At 42.3% G+C, this 13,828-nt stretch overlaps 1 protein-coding gene across 1 annotated transcript in view; it reads right to left on the bottom strand.

Moving 5' to 3' along the window:
• LOC103306284 (uncharacterized) overlaps positions 1–13,828 on the bottom strand; it is a 91,168-nt gene that overhangs the window by 21,729 nt on the left and 55,611 nt on the right. The window contains exon 3 of the mRNA XM_008170780.4: positions 7,621–7,772. Coding sequence (XP_008169002.1) covers positions 7,621–7,772 — 152 coding nt within the window. The remainder of the gene's footprint in view (positions 1–7,620; positions 7,773–13,828) is intronic.

Here is a 13,828-nt window from a genome sequence, read left to right as displayed (position 1 = left end):
ACCCCTCCTTCCTAAGTGGCCCTGTGGTCCAGGTCTCAGCCTTTAGCTCATCCTTCCTGGAGTATACACATTAAGGTGCAGTGCCTCCCACCTAGGGTATGTCTACACTGCATCTGGGAGCGAGCCTCCCAGCCTAGGTCCATGGACTTGTGCTAGCAGAGTTTGCAGTAGCATGTCAAGAACGGTGCAGCTTGTGTAGACGGTGCAGCTTGAAAGCTTGAGCCACAGCGTCCAAGCAACATCTACACAGCTATTTTTAACAAGCTAGCGCAAGCTCTGTGAACACGTCTGTGGACCTGGGCTGGGAGGCTCATTTCCAGGTGTACTGTAGACATAACCCTAGTGTCCTCGTGAATGAATGTATATACAGGTCTTATGATCTCTGTTTAGAGGAATCATATAGTAAAAAGAAACTAGCCCTTTACTAAGGGAAAGGATGGGGTGACATTAAAAGAAGGTGTGCAGACAGGAACCAGGGATAAAAGGGAAAAGCATGGAAATCAAGACCATCAAAGTAGTCAAAAGAATAACTCCACTGCATTTATCAAATACTTCCCTCCTCACTTGACTACAATCCCACTGAGTACAAAAATCAAGAGGAGAAACAGCATAGTTTCCCCTCAGACATTAGCTGACCAGAGCTTTTCATGGTGTGATGTGTGAGATGTTCCCCTTTGCAAGGCAGAGAGGTTACCATTTGGTGTGAAGCAAACCCCTGGATGTTCAAATCCTGTTTGACCTACCAGACCAGGGTGGCAGGGTCAGACCTACCAGGCAAGAGTGGCAGATGGTTCTCTCCTGCTTGTGGGAGACTTAGGGATCCTTCCCTCCTTCAAACCACCGAGAAGCTTTATCTCCTCAGGGAATAATGTATTGTGACATTTCTCCTAGCTGCAGTGGCTGTGGGAACTGCTTCACATAGGAAAGGAGGGATGGAGTACACATGTAAAAATTTGGGTGTGTGCACAAGAACACTTCAGGAAGTGAGCCCATTTATCTATATCCATTAAACTAGGACTAACACGAAGGGGCACCTATGCTCTAAGGCTCTACTTTAACAGCTCCATTAAGGCCCATTACTATTCAAAATAAACTTCCTCATATATTTATTTTTAGCGCAAGCCTTGTTAAAAAACAAACAATTTCCTTCCAAGCTCCATTGACAGGGAGCTTCTAGATGGCAGCTAGTGCGAGTTGAAGCAGGTTGCTGTGTCTCTTTAATCCAAGACATAAAATGACCCCGTCCCTCACCCCACAAGGACCGCAGAAGAGTGCTACAAGTTAAAAGTATGAAAAAACAAGGGGCAGAGAATTGCTGAGCTCAGCCCTAGTGTGATATCTGTTAAAGAACCGCGTGCGCATGAGAGCCCATGACACTAACAGAGGGTAGCTGCACTCTTCCTCTATTCCATCCCTTATTCCATCCCTACACCTCTGGCAAAACTGAATCTGGAAAGCTCCAATGCTGTTTTTATTCCATATAAAAGCAATCTGTCCTGACCAAATAAAACCATGTAGGATTGTTGCAAGGACTTGTAAGATTAACTCCTTTCTGCACCAGGACAGTGACACAGAAAAGTAGCGTGTATGTTTGGCTGAGTCTAAGGCCCTGGTCGTGCAAAGGGAAACAGGCACTTGACCACTCCAGCCTTGTGAAGTCCTACTGAAATCAACAGGAGGACTCTGTGCAGCACTAAGGACCTGCTGAGCAAATCCCATTACAGGAACCAGGAGGACCTAAGTCCACAGTTTATATTTCAGAGGTCCTGGAAAGAGCCTTGGGGGCAGCAATCACAACAAGTAATTATTTCTGAAATTGGGACATTACAAATTTCCATTACAACTATCCGCAACAAGTTGGATCAGCACAAACATTTACTGGAACTGGTACAGCAGCACATCTATGATTCATTATTATTAATAAATAGTTTTTCAATACAAAAATGTGATAGACCATTTACAAAAATATGTAAAAAGACACTCCCTGGCCCAAATAGTTCACAATGTAAAAGCTGATGTGACACAAGTGACAGTTGTGCACACTCTCTTTTCCACCAAGTGTTCCATAACAGAAAGTAATTTTTTGCTCTACTCGTCACTAGTGAGACCTCAGCTGGAGTCCTGTGTCCAATTCTGGGTGCTACACTTCAGGAAAGATGTGGACAAATTGGATAGTCCAGAGGGGGGAGAGAGAAAAAATGATAAAAGGTTTAGAAAACCTGACCTATGTGGAAAGGTTAAAAAACTGAGCATATTTAGTCTTGAGGCGAGAATACTGAGGGGGGAACCTGATAATACAGTCTTCAGATATGTTAAGGGCTGTTTAAGGTAGTCACATCTCTATCCACATCTGTCAGGGAGGGAGAGCACGCCCCCTCGCTATAATGCCTCTGGAGCGACCCAGTTCAGGGAGGAATTAGCTGACAGTTAGTAGGCCCAAGCCTGCAGTCCAGGCCGGGCAGCAATTGAGTCTGTGAGCTCCAGCCCTCTGCCACAGCGGGGCAGCCAACAGTTAATGGCTCTGGTCACTGGCCTGTAGTCAAGCAGAACAGCATTGAGTCTATAGGCCCCAGGACCTCAATCAGGATGGGCAACAAACAGCTAATAGCTCTGGACTGCAGTCAGGCTGCACTCTAGGGGGATCAGCTCTCTGGCAGGGCAGACAGCAAAACTGTCTGGCATCCTAGCTCGGGTGGACGACAGACCAGTGCAGGCATCTTGGCCTAAAAGTGGGGAGGCTGCCATCCCCAGGGGTGGGGTAGTAGGGAAACACAGGCCCACCTGACTCCACTGCATCCCAGCCCATGGCCCGAACAGTGATGGAATGGTCTGCCACCGGTCAGCAGTGAATCCGGCCGCAATATGCATCAGTCAGTAATGCAGCCAAACTCTATTCAGCTTCCCTGGGCTTCTTCCTACACTTCCATTCAGAGGATACCTGGGTTCTGGGGTCATCACTAGGATAAATGGCTAGTGGCAGCCCCAACATTTCCTTGGTGCCCAGTATAGGGTGACTAGACAGCAAGTGTGAAAAATCAGGATGGGGGTGGGGCGGTAATAGGACCCTATATAAGAAAGAGACCCCAAAATCGGGACTGTCCCTATAAAATCGGGACATCTGGTCATCCTAGCCTGGTAGCTCCAGCAGTCCCTCCAGGTCTCTGACGCTGTAGCAGCCTCTGTCAGACCTGAGCTCCAGCAGCAGGAAAGGGGAAATGTCCTGCTCCTCCAGCAGCTCTCCTCTAAGTGAGCTGGAGGGCCTGACTTTTATATTTCTGGTTCCTGTCCCGCCCCTCTGCTTCCAGCAGGGTGGTCACAGGTGTCACAGCTCTGCTCACCAGGGGGCGGTTGCGGGTCTCTCCCCATCTGTCAGGGAGGGAGGCCATGCCTCTTTGCTACAGGCTGTTATAAAGAGGATTGTTCACCAAACGAAACATAGGAGCCAGCACCTATGTATCAGTATTACCAGTTTGTTTGGGAGCCTTGGAGAGAATTCCCTATGGTTGTCCAGATGGTTGAAACAGCTCTAAGCTGTGTAGTTGAAGCCACAGAACTTGAAACAGAAAGGGAAGGTGGAGGCCTTTGGCACTACTCAGCTCTAGGAGGACTTCCCCACAATCCTTTAAATAGTTATGTTCTTCCAGTTCACAGCAATTCAAGGGATTCGAGGTCCAGGACACTGCCAGGGGTAGTGTCAAAGCCCCAGCAGAGGGGGAGAAGACCTCTAGGTGCTGCTCAACTCCAATCCCTCTCAAGACATTTCTGCCTTATTTCTCTTTTGTGTAGCACTTTGCAAGGAGAACTGTACTAATTAAAGCCCTGAAGAAAACCAGGCTACGAAAGTGCCCCAACAGCTTGAAGGGGTTGGGAATGGGAAAAGGTAAATTCATGTCTACTGAACACATTACAGATTTAAGACACCCATTGTTTGGGTTTTGTGGCATAAGTGCAACTGAAAGTTTCTGATGTTATACTGGGTGGGAGAGGACACAAAGTTTATTCTGTAAAGGCACAAGGCTGTCTGTAGACCATTTAAATGGACTTTTTATGATTTACTCTATTACATTTTATTTCAAATTGAGTGTAAGTACATACATAATAGGTGTTTGTGCATTATTAAAATTCTGGTTGGACTGGGACTTATCATAAAAATCTGTCAAACCATGCTTCATCCACTATCAGGGCAGTCACACCATCTTAGACTTTGGTTTAATTTCAGATAATAGCAACATCTCCACTATATGCACATGAGAGATGGATACAAATATTGCTGTGATTATTGGGCGTTAATCTTACTTTGCTGATATACGTTTGCATTTCAGGTACTGTATATCTACAGCTTTGGCAAATGCACAATCTTCCTCAATACCTCCTGCCGCCAAAACCCCCCAAACTTACTATTGACATGTGACAGCTGTTTGAGACAAAGCTTGCTGGTCAGAGTAATCCAAAACATCATTGGTCATAAATCTACTCAGATTTATGTCATCATTCTCCACTTGAGATAAGTTATAAAGAGTCCTTTACAAGGTTATATCAATTATCATGTGAAAATTTATGCCTCAATACTCTACAAGAATTTTAATGTTATTTCTCTATCTTTAGGGCCGCAAGACCAAAAAAAAATAATAAATAAAAAAAAGAAGAGTGAGATACTTCTCTATTTCTAAGTGTATTTAAAAGGAAGCTTCCTTTGATAAGATTTTAGAACATTCTAGCTCTCATCCCTTTATAGGAACAATTTGGGTACAGGGATATTCCTTAACAGGATTCTTAAGAAAAAATGTTCTCCAGTAACACAAGCTCACTCCATCCACCAAATTGAATCATGATCTTCAGTAAGACCAGTAATTTTCTTTTGCCTTCCAGTAACCGTTTTAATTATGGAGCATTAATCTTACTTTGCTGATATATGTTTGCATTCCAGGTACTGTATACCTACCGTCTTAATTCCAGCCAGTTCCCAAAGAATACAATGGTTTATGGGCTGAAGATCATCTTCTCTTTCCTTAGTCCCTGATATATCCTCAGAAAAGTCACCTTTGTTCCCCCACTATGTCTGCCTTCCACTATTATTTGTGCAAACTTCAACTGACTTCTATAGTTGAGATCAAACGAATTAGTGGTCAGATAATTTCATAGTCCTGTTATTACTACGTATACATGACAGTATAAGAAGATTACTACAGTGATACTTAGCACTTATATAGTAACCTGGCATGAGGAATCCGATGGTGGCATGGAACTGGCATAGCTAGCTCTATGCCACAACCCGTCTATCAACACAGGAGTAAGAAAAGTATCAGGGGAGGAAAAGATGTGGCCTGCTGTCTGATAAATAGAGCAGCTTGGAAATTTCCTGTCAAAATGTTTAAACAGAAAATGTTTCTGGAAAAAAAAAATGTTCCATGGGAAGATATCAATTTTGCAAAAAAAATTAATGTGCCATTGGTTAAGTTGAAATGAAATATTTAGTTTCCAAATAATTTCATTTTGGGTCAGTCAACTCAAATGAAACATTACGTGTCAGACCAGTTTGATATTAATATGCCTTCTCCTAAGTTGCTGTGACACCTCATAGAAACTGGAATTCAGGTGCCTTATACCCCTGTTGTTCTCCCTTATGGGTCAGACTTGTAGCCAAACTTAATCTCCCATGATGCACCAGAGTCTCCCCGCTGACTGAGCTGCTACCGTGTATCACAGTAACCCCACAATCATGTTGCACTATGGAAGATGCAGTCTGGCTGGGAAGCCTGGCCCATAGGAGGCCATGAGGCACCCAAACCACAACTCCTATGAAGTAATATGGCTGCTCAAGTAGATGCATTGTTAACGTTGAACCAACCTGCGACAAAAATTTTCAGATTCAGGAATGTTGCAACATTTCATTTTGCTCAAAAAGGTCCAAGTAGAAGTTTTGAAAACTTTTCATTTCCATACTGAAATTTTTCAGAACTTCTTGTTTACAGAGTGTTCAATATTTTGTCATGATTCAGAATAAAAAAAAGTAATAAATAAATACCAGGATTTCCCATGAGACAGAAATTCTGATTTTTGATCAGTTCTACTGAAAAAAACCAGATGCACTGTGGTCTTGGAGCCACTCTAAATTATGCTGAGCCAAAGTGAAGTATATATCCCCTTAGCAGCCATAGCCACTGGGGCAGTGCAGAAGTAGCAAAAAGACACCTTTCACTTCAACCCCTTCCCAATTCAGCAGCACCGAGTGGAAGTCTGTTGCATCTGACAATCTGGGCTTATATGTTTAGAATAGAACTGGGCAAAATAGTCATCAATTTTTTCTCCCAATTAATATTTGCTTATATTATGGTTTGAAAAACTCTGCAAAATTGGATGAATTCTGAAAAAAATAATATATTTTTCTCCATCAGAGTTTCATGTAACAGATGTTCCACAATTTAGATATTTTTTGCACGCAGTGGGCCACTTTCACTCAAAAATGCGCATTAAATTTTAAAGAAGCTGGCAGAGGAAGAACCTCCTCAGAGGGAAGAGAAAAAGGCTGGGGGACATCACGGTCTCAGACAAACCGGACAAATTTTTCACAAAAAATGCTCACTTTTTTGACCATCTCTGTTCTGAGTTCTAGTCTCATGTCTGCCAATGGCTGGCTAAATACTTTGCACTTACTAGATACAACACTTTCCAAACATGATGTAGTTCGGCATATATGTATCCTCATTTATAGCTGTGGAAACAAAAGTATAGAGAGGTTAAGTGAAATATCCTGTGTCAGACCTTGGTCTCCTTACTGCCAGCCAGGGCCGGCTCCAGCATTTCTGTGCCCCAAGGAAAAAAAAAAAAGCCACGATTGGCGGCGGCAGTTCAGCGGCAGGTCCTTCACTCCTAGAGGGAGTGAGGGACCTGCCGCCCCCGAATTGCTGGAGGTGCCGCCCCTCTCCCTTGGCCGCCCCAAGCACCTGCTTGTTAAGCTGGTGCCTGGAGCCAGCCCTGCTGCCAACGTGACATTGTCTCCCCAGGTAAGATGCTTAACCCTTCTATGTCTCAGTTTTAACCAGCTTGCTATAGGACAACCACTACAAAGACCATTTCAGTCATCAGATTAACTTTGATTAGAGTTCAGAATAACTGGATTTAGTCATTTGAGGGCTTCTGGGAATAGGATTGCTACAAAATAATAATTGCACGGAATAAGGTAAATTGGCCTGACTTGACCTAGATGCAACGCGTACTAGGTTGTCACCAGTAAACACATTACAACAACAAAGCCAGTAGTGTCTAATTATGCCTCTCATTGAATTACTTTAACTTATTCTTTCCTCTGAAAGATGTTGACACCATGGAAAAAGCATGTCTTTTCCCCAAAAACTTTGATAACATTGTCATATTGTGCTTGTTTCCAGAGACCTGATCACATGCTCTATAAATGTTTATGCACATACACACATAATATTAAACTTCTATATGACATGTAATACTGCACATGGATCTGAAAGGTAACAATCTCTATACAGTTCAGATTCTACATTAAAAAACAGTCTAATGAAAAAAATAGAGTAAGAATGACATTAAAAAGGGTTGTGCTTTAAAGGCTGAAACCTCAAACCATTTTTATCCAGTGAAGATTGCTATTACCTTATTGACTGTTGTGGTAGAATTTTTGCTTCCCACTGCCTGAGGTGAAGGAGAAGAATCCATTGTAACTGTTCTTTCTAAGTTTTCCAGGACCAACCGCAGGTAATAGGCAGCTGAGTCACGTGTTTCTTGAGAGAACAACCTGAATGGTGCTTAAAGAAAAACAGAAAGTTACTTCAGAGGTTTTTACTTTTAAAGCTTCCACCTATAACAAACTACTGCATTGTGGCCCTTGATTCTGCTGATGTCCAGTGTAACTAGAAATGGGCCAACTTTGGAACATGGAATCACTTTAATTTTGTGGGGTTTAGATTCACAATCGCAGATGTTGTTATCCTACCTCCACAATTTTGGTTATCAATAGGTTCCAAAACTGCAAGAGGTCTTGTTTCCTACTTCCAGGTTGGATGTGGCCAGAATCACGCAAATTATTCTTGCACAATTACAGCCCCAAATGGTAAAAATCTCATGTGAACAACAGAACTGGGAAGTCCCTGCCATTGTGGTCTGGAATCCTACAAGAAATGTTTGTGAGACTTCAGCTATATTAATTTTAAGCCTGAGCCTGCATCTTAACCCTGGTTGGACCTTGAACCTAAAAGCCAAATCTTAGCCCCAATCTAATTCAGATCCAAAGCCCACCTTCGTTGCCCACCTCTAATCCCTTTCATCTCTCATCCACCACCAAAATGCAAATTTACCTCTAGAATAGGAAATATCCAAAGCTTGCAGTATAGCCTTTTGTTAAAATGTATGTTTGATTGTCTGCTGTTGAAGCCTCAGTGAACAGATCTTATAATGCTCACCCTGGGATTTACACAAAACACCCACACAATTTCTAGCTGACCTTAGTGCAGTCCAAAAGCTTCATTTGGCTCCAGGAAAGATGCAGTATCTGCCAACTAGCTGCTAACACCCCCTATTTTAGGGGACATGATAAGTATATGATAGTATGATTGACAGTAGAAGATTCCATATTGTAACTGAGCACAATAAATTTAACTAAGTTCTGAAGCATTCATTTAAAGAACTTAAGCTATAAATTTCAGCATAGGTTCTGAAGGCCTGAAAAAGCATATTCCAGTTTCCATGCTTTTCAAATCTTAGTAACTGGTATATTGAATGTACAGAATTTTCCAGTTCTACCTCTCTTCATTCCAGGCTTTAAAATGGAATGAAATGCGAGAACAACATTTAAGGCCAGGTCTTTGGGCATGGTGCAACATCTTTGCAGACACTACCTACCTGGCCTAGTGACGATCACATAGACTGGCGTAGAATTGATGAAACAGCCTTAGTGGCACTGATGGATGATCTCTTTCTGTCTATGGATAGAGGACAAACATCCACTATCAACATCCTGGATGCCGCTGCACCATTCAGTACTGTTGATCATTCTGTCTCACTTGGGAGAGGTGACAGGGGTACAGGGTAATGCGCTAAAATGGTTTGAAGGGATGCACCCAACAAGTAGTGATAGGAAATTGCACCTCCAACACTAGTCCCCTCCTTACCCGTGGGGATCCACAAGGATCAATTCTCTCTCTGGTCCTTTTCAACATCTACATGCAGCCACTAGGTGAACTAGTCTAAAGACGCGGACTCAAGTGCCAGCAATATGCAGATGATACATAGCTCTACCTATCTTTCATCACATATGACCACTCCACTACTACCAAGATGGCCCCGTGCTTGGATGCGATCAGCTCATGAAGGAAGAACAGCTGACTGAATCTGAGCAAGACAGAGATAATGCTGATGGACCGAGGAAAGTATTTTGAAGGGTTTGCAGTCATGGTGTGATCGCCACTGATTAGAGTCACATGCACAATTTTTCTATTGTTTTCCACCAGTGGAGATGTCTTGTGTACCTTCAGGGGGAAAATCCTATCTGACTCATTGGCAGCCAAGCAGTGATCTTCCACCAGAACCATTTTGCTCTCTAGTTGTATCTACAACAAGAATTTTAGGCACTTCTCCCATCATTGGTCTAGCACTGAGCAGGTTCACCAGGGCTAGCAAGAGTCGGAGTTAATGTAGACTGGCTACGGTATCCTTCAGTTTTGTACTTTTTTGAGCACTAGGCACCCTCTTGCTGAATGGGTGGGGTGGGAAAGGAAGTTTCCTACACCCATTTCTCCTCAGCATATCCACATAATACAGGTTAGGGTTTGGCCCTTAGCTGGCACTTTAATCACTTGCTGGACAGTAGGTTCTGTAATAAGGTAATTTCAATAGGATTTAGGCACTTTTAAACGTTCCAGTGAATGCCTAAATACCTTTAAAATCTGGCCCAGTGTCACCTCATTCATGAGCCTATTGTCCACCAACCCAGGAAACCCTGCTGTAATAGTTACTTTTCAGCCATGTCCATTCAATCTCATCTCCTGGCAGGCATGTGAGAGTGAAATCCACTGTCACTATGCATCCATGCTAATAACAGAAGACAGCTTTCCAGTAGCAATCACAAACATTTTATTTAGCTTAGACTGTGTATTAGGAAGCACATACGGTAGCTGGAGAAAAAGGTTTGAAAACTGGCATGGTAGTAGATATGAGTAACAAATTGTGTGCATTTGTCAAAAATGCAGTTCTGTTTCCTTGGAAACAGATGCATATGTGTATGAAGCAGTCCATTTTGTGGGTTTGTGGTATTGTAATCAGGCACATACTGTGTGAGTTGTATGTGTGTGAGAGAATGCATATGAAGTTATATGAACCAGTCTGTCTTGGCAGTAGAGAACAGAGTTTGGTTTCAGTACGTGTCACATGCTGAGTAAAATACAGCTAAAAGTATTTCTCTGACTGACTGTCTGAGAGCGCTTCACTATATGAAATTTTTTTCTGCAACAATTTACCATAAGTGCACTCAGAAGGAACTGTGGTTTGAAATGTAGGCCATGTACTCACTTCTCCAGTTCATATTTTATTTTGTTGTAGAACAGTGATGCTTTTATAATATTTGTCCAGAATCCCAATTCTGATAACTTTGCAGTTCTCTGAATAACCAAAGACACCAGTAAAATGATTCATTTTACCAACAGGGGAAAATCTAAAATTGAACAGTAGCACGCCTAGACAGTGGAAAAGCACAAACCATAAAATAGGTAGATACTGTACACATGCAAAACAGGAGTCTCTCTCTTAATGAACTACTTAATTTTGGGACATCACCACATCATCTGATTCAGGACCAGCACCCCAGAAGGCTCAGATAAAATAATATTCTGCGACTCTCCAGCTCCTGGAGGCCTTCAGACTTGTAACATTTGGTTTACAAATCTCCTTTGCTTCCAGTTATCCGACAAGATGGATCTAGCCTATGGATTCAACATTTGTTCAGAACTGTTCCTCCCTCTAAGGCTATAACACCTAAAAAGCTGTCATCAACCCTTATCACCAAATAGTCACTAACCTCAGAACTAGAAATACATTAGGATTTAATAAGGGCTAAAGGCAGTTTAAGAACATTTCTCTTGGCACAAAAGCTCACAACCTCTGGTGTCAAATATTTTTCCAGACACCATGCTAAAGAGTCTTCAAAAAAAACCCAAAAACTCTCTCTCCCTCTTTTTCCATTCGTTTTGGTCCATTGCTCACTATTTGGTATTTAACTCCTGTCAGCAGAAAGAGCTGGAGATTTTAGTAAAATTTAGATGTAAAGCATGAGGGGCTCATTAAAGGGTCTGAGGGGGAAAATCACTTTCTCCATAGGGATTCTGATGGGACACACTCTCCCTTTGCATGCCCCCTTGAGCCTGTATATAATGTCACTGGTATCTTCAGCTCCAGCACCTCCTGCAGGCTATCTGCCTCTCACAGGGCCTTCCGTGGCTTGGTCTCCTGGCCAAGTCACAAAATCCAAACCCTCTTCTGGAATAACTGAAAGATCCAAATGCAAATCCAAAAAATGAATCTCCAAACTAATAACTTCTGCTTTGTTTCCTGGGCCCCTTCTGCTGGCCCCTGCAGAGCTTCTCCTACATTGCTGCTTCCCCAGCAGGATTCCCCGACTGCCTCCCTTCCCCAGGGGATGTGGCACTTTATCTCCGGGGTCTCCCGATTTCCATTTACAGTCCTATCTCAGGACATCCCCAACAGTACATAACATAAGAACATAAGAACGGCCGTACTGGGTCAGACCAAAGGTCCATCCAGCCCAGTCTACCAACAGTGGCCAATGCCAGGTGCCCCAGAGGGAGTGAACCTAACAGGTAATGATCAAGTGATCTCTCTCCTGCCATCCATCTCCACCCTCTGACAGAGTCTAGGGACACCATTCCTTACCCATCCTGGCTAATAGCCATTAATGGACTTAACCTCCATGAATTTATCCAGTTCTCTTTTAAACGCTGTTATAGTCCTAGCCTTCACAACCTCCTCAGGTAAGGAGTTCCACAAGTTGACTGTGCGCTGTGTGAAGAAGAACTTCCTTTTATTTGTTTTAAACCTGATGCCTATTAATTTCATTTGGTGACCCCTAGTTCTTGTATTATGGGAATAAGTAAATAACTTTTCCTTATCTACTTTCTCCACATCACTCAATTTTATATACCTCTATCATATCCCCCCTTAGTCTCCTCTTTTCCAAGCTGAAAAGTCCTAGCCTCTTTAATCTCTCCTCATATGGAACCCTTTCCAAACCCCTAATCATTTTAATTGCTCTTCTCTGAACCTTTTCTAGTGCCAGTATATCTTTTTTGAGATGAGGAGACCCCATCTGTACGCAGTATACAAGATGTGGGCGTATCATCGATTTATATAAGGGCAATAATATATTCTCCATCTTATTCTCTATCCCCTTTTTAATGATTCCTAATATCCTGTTTGCTTTTTTGACCGCCTCTGCACACTGCGTGGCCATCTTCAGAGAACTATCCACGATGACTCCAAGATCTTTTTCCTGATTTGTTGTAGCTAAATTAGCCCCCATCATATTGTATGTATAGTTGGGGTTATTTTTTCCAATGTGCATTACTTTACATTTATCCACATTAAATTTTGTTGCCCAATCACTTAGTTTTGTGAGATCTTTTTGAAGTTCTTCACAGTCTTAACTATCTTGAGTAGTTTAGTATCATCTGCAAACTTTGCCACCTCACTTTTTACCCCTTTCTCCAGATCATTTATGAATAGTATTGGTCCAAGGACTGACCCTTGGGGAACACCACTAGTTACCCCTCTCCAATTCTGAGAATTTACCATTAATTCCTACCCTTTGTTCCCTGTCTTTTAACCAGTTCTCAGTCCATGAAAGGACCTTCCTTTTTATCCCATCACAACCTAATTTACATAAGAGCGTTTGGTGAGGGACCTTGTCAAAGGCTTTCTGGAAATCTAAGTACACTATGTCACTGGATCCCCCGTGTCCACATGTTTGTTGACCCCTTCAAAGAACTCTAATAGATTAGTAAGACACGATTACTCTTTACAGAACCATGTTGACTTTTGCCCCAAAATTTATGTTCTTCTATGTGTCTGACAGTTTTATTCTTTACTATTGTTTCGACTAATTTGACCGGTACCGACGTTAGACTTACCGGTCTGTAATTGCCAGGATCACCTCTAGAGCCCTTTTAAAATATTGGCGTTACATTTGCTATCTTACAGTTGTTGGGTACAGAAGCCAATTTAAAGGACAGGTTACAAACCCTAGTTAATAGTTCCGCAATTTCCCATTTGAGTTCTTTCAGAACTCTTGGGTGAATGCCATCTGGTCCTGGTGACTTGTTAATGTTAAGTTTATCAATTAATTCCAAAACCTCCTCTAGTGACACTTCAATCTGTGACAGTTCCTCAGATTTGTCACCTACAAAAGCTGGCTCAGTTTTGGGAATCTCCCTAACATCCTCAGCCGTGAAGACTAAAAGAATTCTTTGCTTCAGTTTCTCCGCAATGACTATCGTCTTTAAGCGCTCCTTTTCTATCTCAATCATCAAGGGGCCCCACTGGTTGTTTAGCAGGCTTCCTGTTTCTGATGTACTTAAAAAACATGTTGTTATTACCTTTGGAGTTTTTGGCTAGCCATTCTTCAAACTCCTCTTTGGCTTTTCTTACTATGTTTTTACACTTAATTTGGCAGTGTTTATGCTCCTTTCTATTTACCTCACTAGGATTTGACTTCCACTTTTTAAAGGAAGTCTTTATCTATTACTGCTTCTTTTACATGGTTGTTAAGCCACGGTGGCTCTTTTTTAGTTCTTTTACT

This window comes from Chrysemys picta, chromosome 2, assembly GCF_011386835.1.
Source record: "Chrysemys picta bellii isolate R12L10 chromosome 2, ASM1138683v2, whole genome shotgun sequence".
Classification (NCBI taxonomy): Eukaryota; Metazoa; Chordata; order Testudines; family Emydidae; genus Chrysemys; species Chrysemys picta.
The sequence above is the reverse complement of the archived record's forward strand: the minus strand, read 5'-3'. Positions and strand labels throughout refer to the sequence as shown.